The sequence below is a fragment of the Salvia miltiorrhiza genome, chromosome 8 (assembly GCF_028751815.1).
Source record: "Salvia miltiorrhiza cultivar Shanhuang (shh) chromosome 8, IMPLAD_Smil_shh, whole genome shotgun sequence".
NCBI lineage: Eukaryota > Viridiplantae > Streptophyta > Magnoliopsida > Lamiales > Lamiaceae > Salvia > Salvia miltiorrhiza.
Window position 1 is genome coordinate 28987674 of NC_080394.1, and position 15999 is coordinate 29003672.

Genomic DNA, 15999 nt, shown 5'->3' on the forward strand with positions numbered 1-15999 from the left:
AAGCTAAGACAAAATGAGGGATTATAAACTTGTTTATCCCTGAATCTACATCACTGCCAAAAGACAAAAACTTTGAATTCCAGAAGTTAATCACAGTATTTAGCATGCATTTACATCACTTTCAAAAAACAGAAACTTGAAATTCTTCTTGCTTAAGTCATTTGTTGCAACTCTCTTATGTTGCCTGCCCTTCTATCACTGAACTCCCCGACCCTTGGCCACTTCCACCTCCACGAGCCTTGCTCCTTGCACTTCCCCGAGGTCTGCCTCGTGCACCACCCCGAGCTCTGCCCCTTGTCATTCCAGCTGCTCCATCATTTAAGGGTGTAACACCCTTTTGAAGTGGTGCCTGCATTAATGAATGAATTCATCTGCTTTTTGTTATAGTAAAACAATATAATTACACAAGTGGAGTTCAGTAATGTCACACTTACCCAAAAGTAGTGATTGCCACTGCCTTCATTGATATAAACTCCACAGCCAGTCATTGCAATTGCCTTCTCCACTGCAAGTTGCTTCTTTTCTGCCTTCGAAAGCATGGGCCTTTTCCCCTTGTCAACTATTGGAGCAGTAGGATTCTTTGGTCTTCGTCTTTTCCCCTTTTCAGTTGCAGTCTTCTCAACCTTTTCCTTCTTGCACTTCCTATTGTTATGGCCCTTCTCACCACAATTCCCACAAGTCATCACAAGTCCTTTCCTTTTCAGTCTGTTAGGGTCTTTGGGATCAACTTCAAGAGGATCCCTAACCCTATTCTTCTTGGGTCTCCCAGGCATATTTCTCACAAGTGGAGGCTTCACAATGTCACCCTCACACTGTGGCCACAACATCTCCCCATTCAGAGGCTCCAAAGCATATTTATATGCCTGCAAATACCTATCAACTGTGTAGTAATCACAGACATAGGTGCTTGGTTCCTCTTTCAAATACCTAATGGCACAAACAGCATGCTTACATGGTATACCCGTGAGCTCCCACATCCTACATGAACATGTCTTTGCAGGCATGTTCACCACATACTTCTCCCCAGAATCATCAACTTCAAATTTCTCATGCAGTGCAGGTAATGGGTTCATATTTTTAGCCTCATACTTTAGTTTCTCAAGCTTCTTGTTTATCATAGGGCAAATCCTATCAGTATACTCAGTCATATTATGTAGTTTCTTCACTTGTCTTACCATCAATGATGTCCTAATCTCTTCCATCATATGTATCAAATGTCTACCTCTAGCACTAAGTATCCATCCGTTGAAAGTTTCAGTTATATTATTATCTACCATATCAGACTTAGGAATGCTTGACAAGAAAGGCTTACAGAATTTAGCAACCTCCCTCCCAATGAAATCTTGATAAGCTCCAATACTTTCACTCTTCATCTCTTCAAGGACCTTGTTGTATTGCTGCACCGTAGTTGATCTCACAGCCTTCCAGAATAAATTCTTCAGTGTTGCTCCTTTGTTTTCCTTCTTCCAGTTCATGTATACGTGCCGAGCACAATTCCTGTGCTCGGCCCTCGGAGCATAAGTGCTGACAGCATTCATCAGTCCCTATATAAAAAGCATTATAACTCATTAGAATACCTTAACATAAATGAAACACAAAGTGAAATTAACAAGAACTTCAAACTTACTTTTTGTTGATCACTTATGAATGTGTAGTTTTCTCCACTTCCTATATCCAAATCTTGCACAAGCAACCTCACAAACCAACCCCAGTTAACCTCATTCTCAACACTCACTGCTCCCCATGCTATAGGGAACATTTGATTGTTCCCGTCCTTCCCAACAACACACATAAGTATACCCCCTAGGTAGGTCTTTAAAAAAACATCCATCCAACCCAATCAAAGGTCTACAGCTCTCTTTAAAACCCTTCCTTAAAGCACTGTGACCTATATAAAGACACTTGAATACACCCTCACTATCAACCACAACCTCATATCGGCCCTCTGCATCTACCCTCTTCAATTCAGCTATGTATCTCCTCAGGGAGGCATAGTGATCCTCAACTGATCCCCTGACCATTGTCAAAGCAATTTTCCTTGCCTTATAGAGCCTGTCTCTGCTACAGTCAGTAGCAAACCTGTTAGCTATATCCCTCCTCAATTCACCTATGTCCCAATCTGGTTTCACTCTGAAAACAGGCAGATATCTTTTGGCTATCCATTTGGAACTAAGTAATTTGTTCCTTGTAGCCCTCTTACATGTACACTCCCCACGGAAAGACTTCACAACGAAAGACTTATCCTTTTGACAAACAGATGCATAAACTCTCCAGGTACATGGAGGCTTACAAATAGCCTCACACTGGTCTTTTGATACTCTCCTAAACCGAATAAACCTCCCATTTGCTATTGCCCAGCTTGTTAATGCTTCCTTACACTCCTTCCCATCTGCAAATCTTAGCCCAAGCTTGATATCAAGCTCTTTCTCATCAGATTTTGGATCATACCTACTCTTTTTCTTCCTTCCTCTAACCGTCTCCCCTTCACCCTCACTCTCACTGCTATTAATATCATCATCATCAGATTCCCCATACTCTGATAAATTTTCTTCCTCCATTTGAGGCTGACACTTCTCTAATAACTCCCCAACCCAAGAACCCTCCCCACTTTCCTTCTTTTTCTGTCTAACATCCAAATATTCTTCATCATCAACACCTTCCCCATGTGGATCATCATCCACATCAGTTTATTCCTCATTAGAAGGATTGTATTCAGTCTCAGAGTCACCACTGTCTACTGTTCCATCCCACCTTTCAAGCACCCAATCTGTTCCACTAAGATTATATGCAGGTACATCAGCGTTGTCCAGTATCTCTTTAAGAGAAGGCCCAACACCATCACCATCATCTGCCCCAGACTCTAACCCAACACCATCACCATCATCTGCCCCAGACTCTAACCCATCACCATCACCATCACCTGTCCCCGAACCAACCCCACCATCTACCCCAACATCTGACCTAATCCCACCCTCCACAAAAACATTTAAAAACCTGTATGAACTACTTAGGAAGCTCAACATCTCCATAACCTCTTTATCAGTTTTGATTACCTTAAAGACATATGACTTAGGCTCTACATAAAGTAACTTACCCCATTCCGAGTAACCTAAACCCTCGACTAATTCTTTCAAATCAAAAAACCCAAACTTGTCTTCATCTAGGTCAGAAAACACTTCCTTTTTTCCCCCAGAATAGGCGTCAAGGCCATGTACTTCCTTAAATCTTCCACTGTGATGTATGAAGAGGGTGAAATTGCAACTGGAAAAAAAAAATGATTATTGAAAGAAAAAAGCAATCAGACGAACAAAAATCACCGATTGAAATAACTTACTTGTCACCCATGTCTCCGCGCTGAATCTAGTCGTGGTTTCCAACTTCAGCTTCTCAGATGTGCTATCCAAACGTCGTGCTTTTCGTTCGGCTAAATCCCTCTCCTTTTGTCTGAGGCGTTCTACCGGAATCGAAGCTCGTCGTCAATGGCGATATATATTCCTTCCGTCTGTGGGAAATTAATTTATCAGTTAGGGCATTTTAATTGGGAAATCAGATATGTCTTCTAATTAAAATGCCTAACGACGTCGTTATAAGAGCGTGGCATTCCACTGTGTAAAAAATGCCAAGTGTAATGCCACATAGTTTAAAAAATTTTCCACGTCATTGCCGGTCAAACATAAGAGTGGCCGAAACTTTCGCCAGATGCAAATTGCGATTAAATTGAAAGGTCATGTATTCTGGGGCTAATTTTGAAGGTCATGTGCAATATGCAAATCTCAAAATAGTTCGTGTATTTTCCGGCTATTAACCCTAAAAAAAATAGTGTGTAATTTATTAAATTTCAACGAAAAATCCTTTATGAATAATTTATGATAAAAAAGTTATAAAATAACTTCTCTGTCTCCAAAGCTTGTCCACTCCATGTCCCAAACCCATTTACGACACCGTTTCAGATTTATACAGTCTATTTCATTTTTGAATTTTTTAATATTTAATTGATTCACTGCAGATCGGCTTGGCTTGCAGCCTTAAATCTGATTCTCCCTTTCTTCACCAACGCAATTCTACTATTTTCTCATTCAAAAATTTCTCTCTCCATCGAAAAATTAGGAATTTCTATTCTGCACGGGATTTGGTTATGGATATCCAAAATCAATCTTTTTCTTGCTTCAATCTTTTCTTCTTCTTCTTCTTCTCCGCAAGCTTCCATGTTCGAATTTTATTATTTTTCTTATTCCACAAGAACCAATTTTGTGTGGAGAACATCACTAAATCCATCTCCGACGCAATCGAACAGTTTACTTTGAAGACGACGGGTGAGTTTTCTTTTATTTTTATATATGCAGAAGTTATTTATTCTGTCCCTTTTCTATGTATTTTTGTGTTGATGTGCTTTGTGAAGATACTTATTGCTAAAATATATACTGTTAGGGAGAAAATCCTTTGCGGCTACAGGGGAAAAATCCTTTGTTGAGTTATTGTTCCTATTATATGTTTCATTGGTCGAAGATGAATAGAAGAATTTTAAATGAGGAGCATGTCAATGTTGGGAGAGAATTAAAATAATGGTAGCTTTATGGGTCCTAAAGCATTATGATTTGTAGGCATTTATATTTGTTTGTATCCGATATTGTTAAACTGTAGTCTAGATTTACGACTCTTTCATTTTTTTGGGTTGATATCTTCTTCACTACTTGTAACTTATGATCATTATTAAAGAAACATTGTTGTTTCTTATTATTAAAAATAGGCCGACGTCGTCTCCAGTGTGCGGTACTGTTGTTATGAGTATATGATATTGAAACTCATTTGTTGTTTCATTTTTTTCTTTTGTTTAAGGCTAATACGCCAGTTTTCTTCAATGTTCTCCATTATTTGAATATTTATTGTTATATACCTTTTCATGAAACTCATATATTTCTTTTTCACTTCAGTTTTTTTAAGACCAAAGAAAAGCTTAGCATGGAGATTGGTGGTACATCTTCTCGTCGTTTGAGTTTTGAGTCTGCTAATGAAGAACATAACAAAAGGGGCGCGTTTGATTTTGGTGTTAGGATTAGTCAGTATAGTTTGTAATTAGTTATAATTACCTAACGTGGATTAGGAGTGATTAACAATATTGATTTGGTGTTTGCTATTCTATTTAGTTACGCAAGTTTTAGTTTGGTATCCCCATATATAGGTTAGATAAATTTAAGAAATGACACAATTGTCCCTTTACAATTTCCAAAAATACAAGCGTACCCTTTGCAAATCACATAATCAGCAGACGTGTTTGGAGTATATTTCGCCCGCCAAGCCACCATTTTTTCACAGAAACAAAACGTCGCACACGATCGAAACAGCAAGACGAACACAAGGGTTTTGCGAAAAATGAGTTCAACGACTCAAGGTTATTCATTGTTTTCTCTTCTCGCCACTTTTTACATTAGTATTCGATTATGAGATAATGGATATTCACAGCGTAAATGAGTGTCCCAACTTGAACGAAAGAGCATTTCTAATTATTCTGCGATTTGTGCTTAGGGCATGTTCTAAGAATGAATCGCATGCCAACAAGTAGATGAAATAAATAAACATAAATCAAATATGCCTTAATTCAAAATATCTTTGAACATCAAAGAATGAATCGCATGCCAACAAAATATTTCTATTTCATTGCAAAAGTAAGATTACAATAAGGTTAAATTAACTACATACAGACATAAAATGTCTCCATCAAAAAATCGCCATCACAACAAAGTATTATCACAATATTAATCAATCCACGGGTACTTAAATTTAAGCTAAGCAATGGAAACCAACTATCATAATCAAAAGAAAAGGACACTGCTCGAAGTATCACCATCCCATCCCCTCACATAAATTTAACAATTATAATACCAACAATAAGAACAAGTATAGTGAGACGAATAATGACGCTGTGGAACTCCAGATATCCATGGGTTGAGTTCAACTGTTGCCATGGAATTCCAAATTTCTGGCAGCAACAGGAAAGTTAGGTGCTGTCAGCCGGATGAGATGGAAATGGCTGTTGGACACCTCGAATTCGAGAAGATCCGGGAAATTGAGGCATCATTCGAACTCCAAGCCCATGATATTCGTCGTACCAATAAAATCCCTTCGGGTGATCCTCACCCAATGGACATTTGTAGTAGAATCGTCCGGGGTTTCGTGAACCATAACCAACACATTTTAACTTCATGTTTCCATTGCCACAGCTACATGAAGGGGTTGGTGTTGATGCCTCGGATGCGGCGTCCATCCTACCAATGAAACAAACAAGAGATAAATCAAGTTAAATTCGAATCTATAGCAATCATATAATTAAATTCAGTTTATAAAACATTCCCAACACTATGTAAACATAAATACTTTATTGAATATGTATTAAATAGATCAGCCACACACCTAAGTATTATTCAAATATTGCAGCTTTCGGCTAAGGCATTCCTCACCGCGTTCCATTGGGGAGAACACTCAACGGTTTCTATGAATTCATCGTCTCTACGTCTATGCCGGAGCCATTCTCTTGAGCCGTAGCTTCAAACTCTTGTTCTATAAACATTACCACTGGACAACCAAATGCAGTAAATACAATGTGAAATGACAGCTTTATAGGAACAAAATCAAAAAATGCCTAAACCAGAGAACAAGTTTCATTCATCTCATAAATCTCAAATTATGCTCATAAATTCATCTCAAAATAAAAAATTATGCTCTACGAATAACAAAAATTATGGGACTTGTATAAGACGATAAACTGACCTTTTGTTGTCTCACCTCACTGGTCTTTGTTCCTATGTCTGTTTCCATACATGTGTGTTGACAAAATCAGGGAAAAATCAACATTATCAGTCAGAACCAAGTAATTCTTGGTAAATCAAACGAACATAAAAAAGAACAAAAACATCCCTACTTAATATTTATATACAAGAGTCGATTCAGACGAGCATTTGAAATTTTCGAATATCCAATGATGGGGAAAACATTAGAACAACATAGAAATAGAACTTGAAATAAACAATTATCCTATGCTTAAATTCTAATAAAGATTTACAAATGGATTGAAACGCATAACAACAAATCAAATGCAAAATTACAAAGTTTCAAAATTGCAAATTGAGAAGCAATATAACAGAATTGAAAAGCAGATGCAAGACCGGAGACAAAAATTTATCATAGAAGTCTCAACCAAAATTAGCTATTTCTAAGCAGATTCAAATCTAATATACCATAAAAAATGACGGCAAATCCATGGAGTCTCTTTCTTCATTGCCCCAAAGTCGAGATGGTTTGGGACCAAATTCACCAATGGCTCGACATAAAAACAGCCAAACCCAAAGGTTTTTTACAACACTTTAAGTCTTTTGTCCTTGGAGTTAGAAAGAAAAAGGGAGAAAATTGCTTCTTGCACTTTGGGTCGGGATTGTTTGGCTGATTTGGAAGTGTAGAAACGAGAGCAGATTTAAGGGTAGGGTGTGGAATGCTAAGCAACTTGTTTTGGAGATTAAGGGTAGATTGTGGAGTTGGAACAAGATTTACCAAATTGTTTATGGGAATGTTCATTTCTCTTCTTGGTGTTCAAGCGAACACAAATTTTCTTTTTTGTAATGTTTTAGGTATCTCTGGTACCTATGGTTTTTTTCCTTTATTTCAATAAAAAAATTTACTGATAAAAAAAATAAATAATCTTTTCCTGGTAACGCGATACTAGAGTTTTATCAAATTTTTCGAATTTGATAAAAGCTGCAAAATGATACAACAGTTGAACGAATAATCCCAAATAAAAAAATACATACGTATTTCAGTCGAAGTAAATCGATGTGGTTCTTACCGTTTCAGTCGAATTAAGCTTTGTATCTTTTTTGATGGAGCTTTTCAGATTCACGTTCAAGGAGGAAGAACCGAGGAAGAAGGCTAGGGTTTATTTGAATGAATTTTAAAATTCGTGTGAAGGGTAGAAAAGATAAGTAATGGATTCACGCTCTGGATTGTGGAATAATCGAAGGGGGGAGGCGAGATTCGTTACCTTGAGTAATCTGTAGTTTTTGGCCCGGGCCCTATCATTGAGCCGGGCCATACGTAATGCGCGTATATAAAACCAAACGTCTAACTAATCCAGATTAACTTAGTTAATCCAGTCTTTTCACCGAAATCAAACGCGCCCTAGAAATCATTTAGTTAACTTGACAAGTATGAACATCAAGGAAGATACTCCAAAGATTGGTATGAGCTTTGCTACTGAAGAGGATGCCTATGGATTTTATCTAAAGTATTCAAAACGTGTGGGCTTTGGTATAAGAAGAAGCAAAAGTCACAAGAACACATGTGGAGAATTAGTTGACAGGATCTATTGTTGTAGTGCTCAAGGAAAAAGATCACACGACAAACGTGATATCTATGTGAAAAAGGCTCGTCCAGAAACAAGATTTGATTGTCAAGCTAAACTGAAGGTTAGCAGTCGAGAAACTGGAAAGCTTTGTGTGGTCCAGTTTGTTGAGGAGCATAATCATTATCTTTCAAGTCCAAACAAAATACACTTACACAGAAGTCATAGAAAAATAGCTCCAGTTGCAGCATTGCAAATTCAAATGGCAAATGACGTGGGTATCACACCTAAAACATCTCATGATCTTATGGCAAGACAAGTAGGGGATACAGGTGGAGTATTAGAATATCTGCATCAGATGCAAGTTGATGATCCAATTTTTTTTTTTATGTCATTCAAGTTGATGAAGATGACTTGATTACAAATATTTTTTAGGCTGATGCAAAGATGAGAACAAATTACTCACATTTTGAGGACGTGGTTTTCTTTGACACAACTTATAGGAAAAATAATGAAGGTCATCCTATTGCCTTGTTTGTAGGCGTAAATCATCACAAACAGACTGTGATTTTTGGTGTTGCATTATTATATGATGAAACATCTGTGACATTTGAGTGGTTATTTGATACATTTACTAGAGTTATGTGTGAGAAGAAACCAATTACTATTCTTACAGATCAAGATGCAGCAATGGCTAAGGCATTATCTTCTATATGGCCTGAAACTTATCATCGTTTATGTCTTTGGCGTATTTTTCAAAATGCTGCAATTCAGTTGAGTGGTGTTTTTTTCGCAATTTAAAGATTTTGCTAAAGACTTCGGTGCATGCGTATATGATTATGAAGAAGATGATGAGTTTTTTGCAGCATGGGACAATATGTTGAAAAAGTACAGGCTTGAAGATAATGATTGGTTGAGGCGAATGTTTAAACTGAAAGAAAAATGGGCCTTAGTCTACAGACGACAAATGTTTTGTGCTGATATGACTACCACCCAAAGAAGTGAGAGTGTGAATAGTATTGTGAAAATGTATGTCAACTACAAGCACAAGTTCTTAGAATTTTTTAATCACTTCAAAAGGCTTTTTGAAGATCGTCGATATGAGGAGCTAAAAGCTGATTTCAAAGCTAATACAAGTGTTCCATCTATGGTGTATCCAGTTGAGATTTTAAAGCATGCAGCTAGTATTTATACTCCTGAAGTACATAAAAAGTTTGAGCAAGAGTGGTATAAATCTCATGATTCTAGTTTGGAATACATTGAAGACGATGGGATGCTGACGAAATATAAAATTACCCCTCACAAGGAGATTTATCACCATATAGTTACATTTGATTCATCAAGTGGAAAAACTAATTGTGGCTGCAGAAAATTTGAATTTGCTGGGATTTTGTGCTCTCATATTTTGAAGGTATTCACCATGAAAAATGTTATGAAGATCTCAAGTGAATACATCATGAAAAGGTGGACATGACATGCCAAAGCTGGATTTATTGGAGATTCAAATCTCAATAAATTCACCTCGGATCCAAAAGTACTTCAAAATTTATGATATAAAGAATTGTGTCGGTTGTACGTTCAATTGGCTACAAAGGCATCTGAGGATGAAGATACTTACACTTACAAAATTATAAAAGATGGAATTTTGAAGGTGTTTGATATGGTGGATGGCAGATTGCAAGGTCAGGAGTTAGATCAACATGCATATCCAACAAGTTTGTTGTTGAATAAGGTTGATTTACAAAGTAATGAAAGAAACACTAGTGGTGCCAAAGGTATAAAGTCTAAAAAAAGACAACTTCAGGCAAGAGACTTAGAGGTGGCTTGGAAAAAAGTTCAAGAAAAAAGAAATTGGTGGGCAAAAAAGTACAAGAGTCTAATTTGAAGGTAATGCATCTATACTTTGTTGACAATTTTTCTATATACATAGTCAAATTATTTATGTCTTTATTTTTAATTTTATTTGTTATTATGGAATAGGGTGTCCAAGAAAACCATGATATTGTTTCTAGTGTGCCCTCTATACCTTATGAAAGGGTCAACGAAATTCAGGTTTGTGCTAATATTTTGAGTTATTCTTGTCATTATTCTAATATATTTTATTTATTGGTAACAGGAAATTTCTGCAAGTTCAAGTCATCAAAATTTTTGTGGATCCCTATTATCAATGAGCATGACTAGCTTACTTTTGGTAATTTTTTTTAGGGTTAATGCCGTGAAAAACCATGAACTTTGGTGCGATTTCAAAACTTTCCATGAACTATTTTTTTTATCAAATTTTCCATGAACTTAAACGCTTGAACAATTTTTCCACGGTTTTTACCTCCGGTGATTGTCCGATCTTAGGTGGCGCCTACGTGGCAATACCGAGCTGACATGACGCCTACGTGGTAATATCGAGCTGATGTGGCCTCCTACTTGGAAAAAAATAAACAAAAAAATAGTAATACCGGTGGACCGCTGCCTTCTTCCAGCGAAGCAGCGCCGAGGACCACCACCTCCGCCGAGGCAGACACCTCGTTCGATCGGCGATGCCTTCGCCTGACTCTCCTACCTCTGTTTCCAAGCAACGACGATGAGACCGTCGTCGCTCTGAGCCCTGGCCCCCAAATCGCCGACTCTCCTGCTCGATTCCCGGCGACCGCAGTTCCTTCCACAGTCGCCGCCCTCAACCACTCTCACCCCCGACCTATCTTCTTCCTCTGACTCCGGCGACTCAGGGCAGCGATGACGAGGCCGCCTCCGCCTGAAGCCCTAGGCCCAACCAACAGAACACACACACCATACCAAGGCTCCCTCCGTTCTCAGATCCAAAGCAACGGCAGCAAAGCCGTCGCTTCGGATCCCCTTCTCCCCTTTTTTACTCTCTACCCTTGGCCGGACAGCAGCGGCGAGTTGCCGCCGTGCCATGCTCTACCTCTTTCTACCTATCGACTCTCACGGCCAACAAACACACCAAAAGGACTCGACACAGCAAGGTTCGAAAAAATCTTCCTCCCAAAACCTGCAACGCTGCCGCTACCGACTGACGAAGTGGAGTAAGTGACCAACTTCGGCGCCATCGCCGCATTTCCATGGGTTCCCTAAAGGCGACGTTGCACCAGATCTGCCGCTCCCTCTCTCTCCACCGCCCACCGCCTTCCCCTACCAGATCTGCCACCATCACCAGATCTGCCGCCCCCTCTTTCTCCACCGCCCACCGCCTTCTCCCCCCACCATCACCAGATCTGCTGCCCCATCTCTCTCCACCGCCCACCGCCTTCCCCCACTAGATCTGCCACCATCACCAGATCTGCCGTCCCCTCTCTCTCCACCGCCCTGATTCGACGTCTTCCTTGGCCGAAATCGCCGTTTGTCGTCTCAGTGTCGTCGAAGGAAGGCTCCTCAGATCCGCCGCCTCCCTGAGAGAGAGGTTTGGGCTCAAAATGATGTCGTTTTACCCCCTACTAAACGACATCGTTTTGATTTCCGTCCGGCGGTGCCACGTCATATTTCAGGCTACTTAGAAATGCCATGTCAACACTCAATTTGGGGATTTTTGAAACTTATGGAAAAATTATTCAAGCGTTTAAGTTCATGGAAAATTTGATAAAAAAATACTTCATGGAAAGTTTTGAAATCGCACCAAAGTTCATGGTTTTTCACGGCATTAACCCTTTTTTTATAACACCATTAGTGTCGATTTGTGACATCTAGCTTATCTAGATTCAAATGATAAGTGTTTTTGTGCCACTCATTTTATTGTTATTATTATTTTAGGCACAACAACCACTCAACTTTGACCCACATGACTGGCAACAAAGTATTAATGTAAATAAATGAGTTGTTGGTGATATGGTGGATGGCAGATCGGATGGTGGATGATGTTGGGTTTGCTACTTTGATGAATTCGTTGTCTAGATTTTGTTTTGTGTTGATGAATTCACGGTCAATTTGGTATGAGGATCATATTTTGGTATTTAATTTGTTTGTTAACTATAATTATTACTTTTGCATCATTTTTAATCATGGATTTTGAATTCTGCCGCTTTACATTTATTTTGAAATTTATTTGTTGATTTGCTAGGTGCTTGCTATTTTATAGCAAAAGAAATTAGTGGTGCTGCTAAACACCAAATTTAGCCTTAATAGCTTGGAGTGAAAGAGAATCTAACATTTATCCTGAATTCTATTCAAATGTGCATGCATGTAAATCTACATATATCTATATAAACATTCTTTATAAGCAAATCACTGTAAGTCGAATGTGTTTCTTTAAAAATGAGGATGCATAATCCAACTTTCCAGATGCATGTGTGTGTGAGAGAAAGAAAGAGTAGCCAATGTATGATGCAATCTTCCCATCCATATATATATATATATATATATATATATATATATATATATATATGTGAGAATAAGGCTTGTATTAATGGAAAAGTAAAAGAGTACAAAACATCCAAGAAAGCGCAAAAGAGAGCAAACAAAAGACCGAGCCTCATTAAAACCTTCTAAGAAGAAGAGACCTTAGAAGGAAAAAGAGTACTCGTGAAAGACTCACATTCGGTTCAGGAGCGGGAAGAGACAACTTCAGGAGTTTCGGCCTAACCATCACCCCTAAGAAGCTCGGCTCAAGAAAACCGGAAGAAGAAGAACCAAGAAAGAAAACAGGAGACCAACAACAAAAGAAAACAACCCAACCAAAGCCTAAGGGAACCAACGAACCTGCTTATATAACCATATGGATATGACTATGCGTCGACATATCCCTTGCAACCGCAATCCTAATCTCCTCAATCGCAAAAGGCCACCAGCCTTCCTGCCGATCATCATTGGCCATAATATCTGCCGGTTGATTACCCTCACGGTAAATATGCGAGACCATCAAAGAAAAATCCCGAAGCAGGCGAAGAGTATGCTGCCAAAACGCCCTAAATCTCCAAGGAACATCACTCGAGCGAGAGTACAAAATGTGAACCACATACATAGAGTCAGCCTCAACCCACAGATGCCGCCAGCCTCGGGTATGAGCAATGTGAATAGCATAGATCACAGCCAACAATTCCGCCTCGAAAGCAAAGCCGTTGCCACCTTTAAAATGAAAACAACCTCGGACATGAGACCACTTGTCTCGAAAAACCCCACCCGCAGCAATAACTCCAGGAGCTCCCGCCGCCGAGCCATCTGTATTAACTTTAATCCATTGACCAACGGGAGGCCACCAGTGAACCTCCACCATACAGGGGGGAGGAGCAGCACGGCTCCTCACCCCAATCGCACGAGTGATCGAATAGTCAGCCCAAGAATTAGAAATATTACCCAACTTCCGGAAAACCCCATCAATCTCCATAAAGTAAGCCTTGACAAAGGCCAAAACCGCACGTCTATCAAAGCACAAATCCTCAAAAATAAGCGCATTGCGTCCCGACCAGATACGCCACATCAGAGTGATAATTCCCGCCTTCCAAAAAGAACCAATTTGGGAACTCCAAGAGAGATTCCAAGCCAGAACTAAGAAGGAATGAATATCCATGCACCCCAAGAGATTCTCTTTACCAAACCAACTTAAAAAATCAGTCCAAATAGGGCGAACACACGAGCACTCCCAAAGCACATGCGAAATCGTCTCACTATCTTGGAGACACAAAGAACAAGCATTGGGCGCAATTAACCCTTGCCGGATCAGAACATCAATAGTAGGCAAGCGCCCATGGAGGACACGCCAACAGAGAATAGATCGCCTCATCGGAATAAATTCCTCCCAGATCCATTTGCCCCAGCTAACAGCAGGAAAACGATGGCAAATATTAGAAAAAGCCAAAGAGGCCGAAACCTCACCCTTAACCGACTGTTTCCAATATCTCGTATCCCTCTGGCCGCCCATCGGAATACGCAGAATATCATCCACAATATCAGGAAAACGAGAAACAAAGGATGTCGTGAAATGCCAAACACCATCATAAAAATAATCACTAACCGAGAAGCTCAGAAAATCATGCATATATATCGGAATTTTAAGTTTATCCACAAGCTTGTACCCAAGCCAATCATCCCGCCAAAAGTAAGTATGCTCACCACGGTCAATACAAACATAAGAATCATCCACCAACTGATTGACTTCTTCTTTCATCCCAATCCAAACAGAAGAGTTCGACACCGAATCCTTTGCAACCCCAAAATTGTTTAGATATCTCGATCTCAGAATGGAATGCGCCCAAACAGTTCCCTGAATTAACTTCCAAGCCAGCTTCATCAAATAAGATTTGTTCATTAACGTAAAAGATCTAATGCCGAGGCCGCCTTCTTTCAAGGGGGAGCAGACTCTACCCCAACTAACAGCACAGCTGGGCCGTTTATCAATATTTCCCGACCAAACGAAATTACGACATTTCCTGTCAAGGGAGTGCAGTAACGATTTTGGCCATTTGTAAACCATCATGGAGTGAACAATCGAACTCTGAATAACCGACTTGACTAAACAAAGCCTCCCAGCCATAGAAAGATGACGACCTTTCCATCGAGCAAACTTCTGGACAATCCTATCATGAATTGCCTGAAAGAAAGAAGCTCTCGGACGCCCAACGAAAATCGGAACTCCCAAGTAATTGAAAGGAAGGTTCCCGGTAGTGAAACTGAGCTCACGATGAATAGCACTTTTCCTGTCATTGAGAACTCCCGAACCAAAGTAAATGCAAGACTTCTCCAGACTACACTGCTGACCCGAAAGAGAGTCATAGTACGAAAAGATCTGATGAATTTTTCTAGCATTCCGAACCGTAGCTTTACAAAAGATCATAACGTCATCCGCATAGAACAAGTGAGTAGGGAACTGAAAAGTTCGACTATAGCGCATAGGTTCTAGATGCCCAGAATCAACGCAGCTGCTAAAAAGCCGACTCAAGATATCCTCCGCAATTCCAAAGAGAATCGGAGAAAGAGGATCTCCCTGACGCACTCCGCGAGAACAAGCAAAATATCCCCGCAGCTGACCATTATAGAGAATAGAGAGCCTCGCCGAGCTGAAAATAATAGAAATCCAGTAAATGAATTTCTCATGATAGTGATTAGCTCGCAAAACTTGCAAGATAAAATCCCATCGAATAGTATCAAAGGCTTTTCGGATGTCAACTTTACAAGCCATATTACGTCCCCTGTCCGTGCGTTTCATACAGTTGAAACCTTCCGAGCTGAGCATGATGCAATCATGAATATTACGCCCGCTAATAAAGCCGAATTGATTGTCAGAAACATGAGACGCAGCCACCACGCCAAGACGAGAGGCAAGAATCTTCGAGATAATCTTGAATAAGAAATTCGAAAGGACAATCGGGCGAAGATCAGCAACAGTGTCGACTGAATCCTTCTTGGGAATCAAAATCATCGTACTGGAATTACACCCAGAAGGTAAATAAGAATGGCGAAAGAAATTCTGAACAGCCGCAATGACATCCGCTTTAATCACATCCCAGCAACTTTGAAAGAAGTTACCAGAGAAACCATCAGGGCCAGGAGCACTTGAAGCATCCATATTAAAAACCGCCGCCGCAATTTCACTCTCATCGGGTATACTCACCAACCGCGCATTCTGATCATCAGACACCCCCGACTCAAAAAGCGCATCAATCTCTAACTGATCTCCAGAAGGTCGACCATCATCAGCGAAAAGAGACGTAAAGTGGTCAATAATATGA

At 39.7% G+C, this 15999-nt stretch overlaps 2 protein-coding genes and 1 long non-coding RNA gene across 4 annotated transcripts; 2 read left to right on the forward strand and 1 right to left on the reverse strand.

The window, feature by feature from the left end:
* Positions 1-175: 175 nt before the first annotated feature.
* LOC130998290 (uncharacterized) lies at positions 176-2558 on the reverse strand. Its single transcript, XM_057923721.1, has 4 exons — positions 1911-2558; positions 1628-1813; positions 435-1544; positions 176-349 (listed from the first exon to the last, which is right to left on the reverse strand). Exons 1-4 carry the CDS (start codon positions 2556-2558, stop codon positions 176-178), a joined length of 2118 nt encoding a protein of 705 aa, XP_057779704.1.
* Positions 2559-3928: 1370 nt separating this feature from the next.
* Positions 3929-5166, forward strand: LOC130997507 (uncharacterized). Of its 2 annotated transcripts, none has more exons than XR_009093108.1 (2): positions 3929-4313; positions 4932-5166. It is a non-coding gene; the product is annotated as an uncharacterized LOC130997507 (long non-coding RNA). The 2 variants fall into 2 exon arrangements; XR_009093107.1 differs by lacking the exon at positions 4932-5166 and adding an exon at positions 4429-4817.
* A 3029-nt stretch (positions 5167-8195) lies between these two features.
* LOC130998291 (protein FAR-RED ELONGATED HYPOCOTYL 3-like) lies at positions 8196-10510 on the forward strand. The gene is made up of 5 exons (XM_057923722.1): positions 8196-8648; positions 8765-9077; positions 9133-9740; positions 9924-10104; positions 10446-10510. The coding sequence occupies exons 1-5, from the start codon at positions 8196-8198 to the stop codon at positions 10508-10510; spliced, it is 1620 nt and encodes a 539-aa protein (XP_057779705.1).
* The last annotated feature ends 5489 nt before the right edge of the window (positions 10511-15999 follow it).